Consider the following 10,030-nt stretch of genomic DNA (forward strand, 5'->3'; position numbering starts at 1 on the left):
TCCAGATACATTTGGGGCGGAGCGATCCTGTTCTCCGAGTGGGAGGAATGGAACATGCTAGACGGCTCTTATTTCTGCTTCGTCTCTTTATCGACCATAGGCTTCGGGGATATCGTTCCCGGCGACAAAATCTACGCGGCTCAGGTCCTAGATTTGTCCTTCATCTTCTGCTCGATCTACCTGATGCTTGGTGAGTGGCCATCTTTACGCTTCGACGCCCTCCGTGTTTAAACCCTTAAAGGGATACACATACCGTGAAACAATAGGAGAAATTCAACAATTTTTCTATGTACAAAATTTCTTTAAAAATATCAATTTGTACATCTCATTATGCGATGCTCGAGCAGAATGTGCAGAGAATTTAAATTAAATACAGTAAGTCCTCGACTTACGCGGTTAATTCGTTCCAGCGCTTTCCGGGTAAGTTGAAGTGATTGTAGAGATTATAATTATTATTAAGTTCTCAGATAAAACGTGTTTTGCTTACAATGAAGTTTGTACGAGCACTTCAGTCGATTTGTTGCAGCTGTTCCAATATGGCCGTCCAATTATCCTGATTACACATCGGTTTGATTCTGGCTTCTCCGATCGTTATCCTGCCTTATCCTGCGTTATCCTGATTACTCCAGCCATTACCCAACTGCGAATCAAAATAATCAGCACGCCATTCTCCTTGAACAATTTGTCGGTTGTGATCGTACACTATTGCACAGTGCCTCGAGAACATCTCGCAATGAAGCGAACAGACAAAATTATTTAAATAAAATAAGATTTTTAATATACCACGTTTTTAAGGCGGACTAAAAAGTGTAAAATCATTTTTCCTTGCCCCATACAGATAGTCCTGAAAATTTGTGATTGTGAATTTTGAATAGCTGTGAAAATACTTGTGAGATTTAAAACGAAAAACGTGGAGCGCGTGCAATAGATAATTGATGCATGAATTGGTTCACCTAAGTCACTAACAATTTTATTGCACTGCAAATGATATGAACCCTTACTATTATCTTGCGCCCCACGTTTTTCGTTTCAAATCTTACAAGTATTTTCATAGCTATTGACAATCTGTATGGGGCTAGAAAAAATTACTTTATACTTTTTAGTCCGTCTTAAAAACGAGGTATATTGAAAATATTTTTTATTTAACTAATTTTTGCCATGTGCTCTCGTAGTCCTTTTGAATCAAAGTGCCCCTACGATAAAGTACCACTTTTAATTCGAGTCGTCAAACGTTTAAACATTCCTACGGGAAAACATTCCAAGATCCAGAAATTCCTCTTAAATTCTCAAGGCGAGGACCCTTGGAATGACTTTACGGTACGGTCGACCATCTGGTGGTAGTTTTTCAGTAATTTCTTTTCATTTTATTTTTTTTTAGAAAGACCAGTCTGCAGCCAGCATATGGCACACAGTAATAAACACAAGTAGAGAAGGTTTTATGACTTATTCATTCAATTTGGCCTCACAGTTTCAATAGATTGGTTTCAAATCAATTGCAAAATTTGTACCGAACAAACAGACAGGCAAGAAAGCGAGTTAATAAAAACGTGGTAAAAATCCGATGAAACATAGTAAATCTACCATGTACCTTTAATTCTGCATAAAAATAAACGAAATGATTAATATAATTACCAAATGATTAACAGAATGAATGAATTTTCATTCTGCTCAAAAATCTGCAGTCTATTGTAACCAACCATACGAACACTATTAAATATCATTACGGCCTCTTTGTTCCTTTTCCTCCAACTACACGAACATCCACTAACAATTTCCCTGCCACCCCCATCAACCCCTTGCCACCGATTCCCGCGACACACCCCGTGCCCACTGGCACCAACATAAAGGATGAAAATAGAACAGCCGATACAATAAAGTATCGAAATGATATTTCACCGAGGGAACGGTAGACGTTAACGATTATTTTCACGAAAAATAGAACGGACGTTTGACGAATAAGCTCTATCCGTAGCGCGGCTCGCCCGCCCTCCCGAACGATCAATGGGGATTCTCTGTCGCTTCCAGCGAAGAAACAATGAAACAAAAGATCGATCGGTATCAATAATTCGTAACCCAGGGAACGAAAAATGGCGAGAAAAGAACCGGGAGATTTAAAAACTATCGATGAACGTAGTTTATCGACGAGCATATGGACGGGAGCGGGTGTTCGTAATTGTTTCTTTGCCAGAACGGCAATCGGATTCCCGGGAATTTCCGCGAGCGTGGGGAACGGCGTGCTAGGAACGAACAGGATGTCCCGTGGGCAGACTTAATCGTTCCGAAAGAGCTGAAACGGCTACTATAATTCGTCGAACGGGCCTCCGGTTTATCCGCTTTGGATCCGCGCGTACCGATGGTTTCCCGCGTTAAGTCGTTGAACGCTTTGTCTCGCGCGCGCGTGTGAAAACCCCGCTCGGATTTCGAAATCATCGATCCCGTGATATACCCCCCCGCGGATAATCGGCAACAGCTCGGGATTTTTTCGCCCGGGCGGAACAATCGAGCGGCACGGTTTATTCGCGGGCGAAAAAGTTTCGCTCTTTGTGGACCAACCCTTCCACTTAATGAGGATTCGAGGGCCGAAAGTGTGCGCGAAGCGTGTCAAGGGTGGCAAGATCGATTGCTTTTTAACCTCGGCACTTTGTACAACGGGGCACAAAAGTTCGACTGGGCTGGAGCCTGTCTCTTGGAACTGACAGGAGCCGAGCTGTGTTGTCATAGTTGTAGTTGGACGGTTCTTTAGGGACACTCTTGTTTCTTGGATCTGATTGGTGAGAACAGGGGTTGTATATTCGTCCCTTGTTTCGTCGAGTTTGTTGTAATTATTGGTTTTTTGGAGTACAGTATAGAAATTTAACTGTCAATCTTGAAAAGATCCCCTGCTTCGCTAAGTGTTCATTCTGGGTCCCAAATACAGAGCAAGTGAAGAGGCATTCAAACAGAAATTACTTCTCAATGCCTTTCAATTTAGTATCGAAATGTAATCTGTCAAATCTATTACATGAACATAAATACAATGTAATTACTAGACAGCGGAACTTCAAGTTCAACTTCAAGAAGGGCCAAGTAAACATTTCTCTCACTCTTTAATAATGTTCGCAAACTGCAACTAATACATTGATGCTCTTAAGTTTTTTAAATCTGTCCACTGTTTTAAATCACAACTACCATTTTTGTCATAAATGCATAAAATCCGCAGTCTAGTAATTACCTAAAAAGATCCCCTGCTTCGCTAAGTGTTCATTCTGGGTCCCAAATACAGAGCAAGTAAAGAGGCATTCAAATAGAAATTTTTTTTAATACAAAGCAACTAATACGTTGATGCTCTTAAATTTTTTAAATCTATCCACTGTTTTAAATCACAACTACCCATTTTTGTCGTAAATGCATAAAATCCGCAGTCTAGTAATTACCTGAAAAAATGCTCTGCTTCTCTAAGTGTCCATTATCGGTCCCAAACAAGGAGGTATTGTTTCAGACTGCCTCATTGATTTTCTTCTTCCATGTAGCTTATTACCGAACTGATCGTTCCATCAACCACTTAAACCATAGACACAAAAATAATCGAAAGAGACGCTTCGTTTCTTTAGATGCTCGTTCCCATCCCCGAGCAACGAGCAACTAGGGAGGCATCAATAACCCAAGCGAACTCCATCCCTTCGTAACTTAACATTAAAATTCGATCGGCTGGGTCCACCGTGTCATCTAGGTCTTCGAATGTTACACCCTGGGGAGAATTATACGATAAACATCAACGATGCCAATCCAATCGTTGAGTTACTTCCGACAATCGTGTACAACAATATAAATGGGTCATGTGTGTGAAATAAAGTCGAAATTTTATGAAAATCATTTTCATAAAAAATGTTCTATCACTTGGCAAATAAAATGCCAGACGACTTGTGGATGTTTAGTACCTTTCGCACATCAATTTACAGGCATTGGAATGCAATGAAATAAAACATTGAGGATCGTACGAGAGGTCGTAGCAAGATAAAATCTGCATTTAGTTTTAAACTATCGACACTGTGAAAATGCAAATAGCAATTTAATTAATGCGGTAGAAGTCTGACGTACCTCTGGACGTAATAAAGCGAAAGTTTTTATTGAATACAAGTGTTTATTTGATTTTATTTAAAGGGCTGCATTGTGCCCGGGAATAAATTGTACCAGCGAATAAAACGGAGGAGGAAAATATGATTGCTGAATTGATTTTTAATGTATGAAATTTTGAATATATTTAAAGTGTTCAGAATTCACTTGATGCACACTGACGTGTACATAATAAATTAGCAGCAATTCTGCGACATAATTAAGAAGCCAATTTTCGCCAACTTCGAGGCTGCATCATTGCGGAAAGTATAACTCAGGTGTCACGGTGTGTTACAGGTATGGCGTTGATAGCGATGTGCTTCAACCTGATGCAGGAGGAGGTGATCGCGAAGGTGCACGCCCTGGTGCGTACCATTAAATATATCTTCCGGTGTGACAGGTGACCGAGCCCGGTCTCAGGCCACGCTCCGCACACCTGCGCGACGCTCGGTGAGTCCAATCCCGTCGCGTTTTATTCATGGAATATCTTCGGGCAATGTAATCGTGCCGGGCTTACGACGATCGACATCGAGTCGCAACGAAATACGGGATCGAACTCGCTCGATTTATGTGTGTGCTCGATTCCCATGAAAAATGCTTGCGACAGCTTCACGAGTTTTTGAACGTTCGCGAGACCGGTGAACGAGTGGACCGCCGAAAGAAAGTGACTTCTCTCTTGCGGCGAGCTTCCCCAACAAGTCTACAAACATCCCGGTGAGCGTGGTATAATAAATGAGATTTTTCAGCATCTCAAATTCAATAATGCAAATCGAACAAAACGTTCTGATTGAAATTCAACGTCGCGTCCGCGTAACGTAGCGTATTAACGAGTTAAGACTTTGTTATCCGCATTCAATTTAAAGCCTTCGCCCCGGCCAACAAAGAATAAATTGTCGGAACAAATGTACCGGATAATCAATAAAATAATAATAAATCAGTGGATCAGTAAAACACAAATAATGAAAAATAAACAACGCGTCCCTGATAATCTGGACTCCACTGTAATCCAAACAATTGGACAGCAACGAAGTTAAGAGACTCGAATCAATACAATAATAATAAATGGATCGGTCAATCATGAAATGAAAAACTCCGCTTTAATCCACGAAAGTTGAAAGCCAGAATTTTAAGAAATTTGAACGAACAGTGATCGAGGTCGATCAATTCTCGGATCGAAATGTTTCTTGATCGAGCCACGCGGGCAGGATCGCGAGGACCGATCTGTTAAGCGCCTGAGAAACAATTTTCTTTGAGGATTTTCCCGGGAGCTACCGCCGACACGAAATACAGGAGACAAGATGTCGCGAGGTAGCACGCAAGATGTCCGTCGCGCACCAGGCAAAGGAGAGCAGAGAAAAAAAAGAATTGCGAAGTGTACTGCAGCGGCGGCGACGACGTTCGAGGCAGGTCTTCCGGGAGCACGCTGTCATCCGCAAAAAGAGAGAGCTTGTTTCTATCTGCGACGACTCGCGGAATAGATAAAGGGACCGAGACCGCCCGGGATGAAATATGAAATCTTCTTTCGCGGGAGAAATGTAATGAGAAGCTGGAAAAAATGGATCGACGGAGCCCGATCGACGAAATCTTTGAATCCTGCAACTAGTCTTTCCCTAGAACGCCTTTTCACATCGTTATCGCATCTAATTACGTAAATTAATTCAGGTTCTCGAACCTCGCGCTCCGTTTAATTAAAATTTGTTCATTTAAAGATTAAGAGTTCTGTAATTACAAAGTGGAAGCGACAAATATATTTATAATATGATATATTCAATACAATACAGTGTACAAAGCATTTGTACACCCTTTAAAAACTAATAACTTTTGTATAATTGTATCAAATGTACTGATTTTTTATCGTCAATTAGAAGCATTTGTTTACGAAATGATACGCAAAAAAGATTTTCCAAAAATTATAATTTACAAGATTACAGGCGAAAATAAAAATGCCATTTTTTAAAACTTTTTTATTTCTGCCTTCAATGAAAATTTAAAAAATATACATATGTTTTGTAGATCTGTGTTAGTTATACACATTCTAAAAGTTTCATCGAAATCGATTGACACACACAAGCTACAGGCGGTTAAAAACGGTGAAAATCGTAGTTTTACACGATTTTTCATCAGTTTCTGCTTAAAATCCACAGCATCTCGTACAGCATGTGTATAACTAACATAGATCTACAAAACATATATTTTAAATTTTCATTAATGACCCAAATAAAGAAAGTTTTAAAAACTGCCTTCTTTATTTTTGCATGTAACCTTGTGAATAATAATTTTTGGAAAATCTTTTCTACATATCATTTCGTTAACCAATGCTTCTAATTGGTGATAAAAAATCAGGTCGTTTGATACAATTATAAAAAAGTTATTAGTTTTTAAAGGGTGTACGAATACCTTGTACACTCACTGAATATCGGTTTTACATGTTTTATAATTCATAATTAATTTCATACCAAATTTGTTATCATCGGTGTTTAGAACGTGTGAATACTCATCCGGGGTTGCCAGAAATGTTTTATCCAAATATAGAAGAAGTTGTGAGAATGATATATGAGATAGGCTCAAAATGTAGGAAACTTTTTTATTCAAACAAAGATTTTTGAAAATGATATGTTATTCAAATATGATATAGGAGATCAAGTTCAAATATAGAAAATCTGGCAACCATATACTCATCAGGAGGACTAGTACAATTATTTTATTGTATAATTGTTACGACTCTTGGAACGTGCATCACATTATCGTTACAAATCTGCGTATTTCGTCCCGGCAACAAATGTCGCATAATCGTAGCAGCCAGCGTTACGAGCCGAATTGTTTACAAGTTAATTCGATTTCTAGATAGCGAATCAGATTTCACCGTCACACTGTATATTAACGAATTTTGCACCCGGTAACGCGATACTAACAAATTCAACGCGGAAATATCCCCAATTAATCCAGCTCCCCAATAATTCGAGCTCGATTCTCGCCATCCGACATCGGATTATTCTCCTCTAGTTTTTATTGTTGCTAACACAGGAAACAAGACAGCTTGACCAAGCTTTTCGATAGACAACGAATTTTTATAACAAATGGAAATTGTCTGCATCGCAAGAAACAGAAGTTGGATAAAAATTTTCTATTCTTCATTATTTGACTGTGGACCTTCACGCGCAATAAATATTTCCTTGAATGAAAATACACTCTTTCAATAATTTTGGGAAGGATTCAAATTTAGTCATTAGAATTTCAATTCTCGCGCGCTGCTTCCGTCGATATAATTCGAATTGTTTTTGCTGTTAACCGTTTAATCCGCGTTCAACCCGTGAATTCAATTAACATGTATCCCCCGTTAAATGGAGAACACAAAAGCTCGTTAAGGGGAGCACGCTTCTGTTTATTTTCAATATTCTGTTTTCGCGAGAAAAGGCTGACCTAACTCAAAAGTGCACTCCTCTTCTTGAGAGCGACGACTCTCGAATGCCGAGGACAGTGTTTATTCACTGGAACTGTTCAAAATTACTGAGCAAAGCTGGAATTATTCACGCGAGAACGTTTTACGCACTGTTCTACCTTTATATTTATTTACTGCGATTCACAGTTTTATTCTCGATGCCCCTAAAGAAAATATTTAGTTTCTCCTTAATTATATTTAAAGTCACCATTTGCTAGTAATTGCGCTCGCAGAAGTTTATATTATCGTTAACAGTTTCTTGTTAAATAAACCCAAGGAGTTGAAATGCTTGACAGGACAAATTCAGGATATAGTATCAAACGATCCGAATGCTATTCGAATTTATTTGTTAAATTCAATTTAGGATCCCGAATTCGAGATTGATTCTCGACTTTAAATGTCAAGTTCATTGTTCAACTAACTATATGTTCGAGAGGAAGCAGAGCATGTTTCGAAAGCCACTTTGAAGCCTGTTGATTTTCCCCAGCGACTCGTGACTTTGAAATTACCGTTCATTTACATTGTTTTAAGTCTATTACCTTTGATACATTCGCTCGGTTGTCGAATTCAAACCGACCACTTTATACCAGCGGAACACTTATGAACGGAGTTTTGTTTGTCAGCCTTTTCGCTGTCGCTAATTGAATATTCTGGAGGATTAAACGCATTGTCAAGACGAGTTGCAAAAGTGGCTGCCTCCGACTCTTGTCTCATCTGTCGGCTGCTGATATTTATGTATTTGTATTTATGAAAACTTGTAGGAGCACGTGAAGTGCGCTTTTCACGAAGCGTAATGTGATTCTGAATTTATTCCAGCTACGGAAAATAACATTTTATTTACTTTTGGTCTCCGTTAGTGACAAATAAACAAAATTTTAAAAGCAAATATTGAAATAAATGTCTATTTCTGTTTTAAAAGTTTTTGAAAATTTACGTGCGTTCGCATAAAAATAACATATTGATATCAATTTTTCTTTTTCTCGCTAAAGTTTTCACCGCGCGAATGAGAAAGGAAATAACAGAGTGCACCAACATTCCGTTTTACAAGTTTTCAAAGATTTTCGTGCGCTGCGGATGAAGGAAAGTCCACAGTTCAGTGATAAATTTAGAGAGATCTTTTGTTTCAGCGCAATACAAATGTGTATTTGTATCTACACTATTTTTACACTGTGGTCCACATCCGCGCAACGATATCCGATCGACGTGGATATACTGTTGGCTTAGGGCATTTGAAATAAACACACACAAATAATATTTCACTTGAATACATAAGGTGGGTAACGAAAGTATTCGAACGCCCTTTAAAACAGAATAACTTTTTTATAATTGTACCAAACGACCTGATTTTTGATAATCAATTAGAAGCATTCGTTTACGAAATGATGTGGAAAAAGAACTTTTCCAAAAATTATAATTCAAAAGGTCACATGCAAAAATAAAAAAGGCATTTTTTAAAACTTTTTTATTTGAGTCATTAATGACAATTTAAAATATATGTTTTGTAGATCTATATTAGTTATACACATGCTACGATTTTTAACAGCTTGTAGCTCGTGTGTATGTTTATCGATTTCTACGTGTAACTACCACAGATCTATAAAACATATATTTTAAATTTTCATTAAGGGCCCAAATAAAAAAGTTTAAAAAAATGCCTCTCTTATTTTTCCATGTAACCTTGCAAATTACAATTTTTGGAAAATCTTTTTTGCATATCATTTCGTAAACCAATGCTTCTAATTGAATAGAAAAGTTATTTTATTTTAAAGGTTGTTCGAATACTTTCGTTACTCACTGTATTATTAGCTCAAGGAAGGCACGTCTTTGCTTGCCGAGACACTGAGACTGGTAGTCGTAGACGAAAAATTCTCACACAACAGCGAGAAAGAGAGAAAGAAAAAATAATTTTTGTATATCGAAGCAGCCTTCATAAAATAAAAGAAAAAGTGAAATGTTGTTTATGGTAATCAAACAATTCTAAAAGCTAGGACATGACTGCAGAACCTGTATGTAACAAAAGAATATTCTCGAACAATTAATTCAGTTTTACCATAAGCGCATAAAATCTGCAAGCTCCTCCATCAGCCCAGTATCCTCCAGGCCATCAATTCTCGTCTAACCGCCGTAAACCTCCAACAGGTTAACGAATGGCACCGTCCCGTGCATGGAGGTCCGAAGCCCGTGCGACTCGCGGGAAGAATCGCAGAAGAAGGTCGCTGTCAGAGGAACGATCAGGAAGAGATCCGAGGGGTCGCGTGGCCTCGGCCTTCGACATCTCTCGATCCGAGGAAGACGAAGGAGACGGCTAGATATCAAGTCGGGACCGTGGCTCCGTTGGTGTAGCGGGTGGGGTGGGAAACCGTGCGGCGGGGGTGTTCGAAATAGTGGAGGCTGTCGGAACGAGGTTGCGGCGTTCCTTCATGCGGCGATCGGACCGCACGAGGCCGCACATGCGCTTCGAGACCGTTTCGGGCTGGTCTTGCGCCTTGTGCAGCCCGT

The 10,030-nt window shown here is 39.1% G+C and overlaps 1 protein-coding gene across 1 annotated transcript in view; it reads left to right on the top strand.

Annotated features, from left to right (window-relative positions):
• The window catches only part of LOC143215697 (TWiK family of potassium channels protein 18), a 35,369-nt gene extending 25,560 nt beyond the window's left edge, over positions 1-9,809 (top strand). Inside the window, exons 7-9 of the mRNA XM_076438042.1 lie at positions 6-190; positions 4,390-4,542; positions 9,671-9,809. Of these exons, the coding sequence (XP_076294157.1) occupies positions 6-190; positions 4,390-4,496 (292 nt within the window). The 3' untranslated portion in view covers positions 4,497-4,542; positions 9,671-9,809. The remainder of the gene's footprint in view (positions 1-5; positions 191-4,389; positions 4,543-9,670) is intronic.
• Positions 9,810-10,030: the final 221 nt, after the last annotated feature.

The sequence above is a fragment of the Lasioglossum baleicum genome, chromosome 14 (genome assembly GCF_051020765.1).
Source record: "Lasioglossum baleicum chromosome 14, iyLasBale1, whole genome shotgun sequence".
In the NCBI taxonomy this organism is placed as follows: Eukaryota; Metazoa; Arthropoda; class Insecta; order Hymenoptera; family Halictidae; genus Lasioglossum; species Lasioglossum baleicum.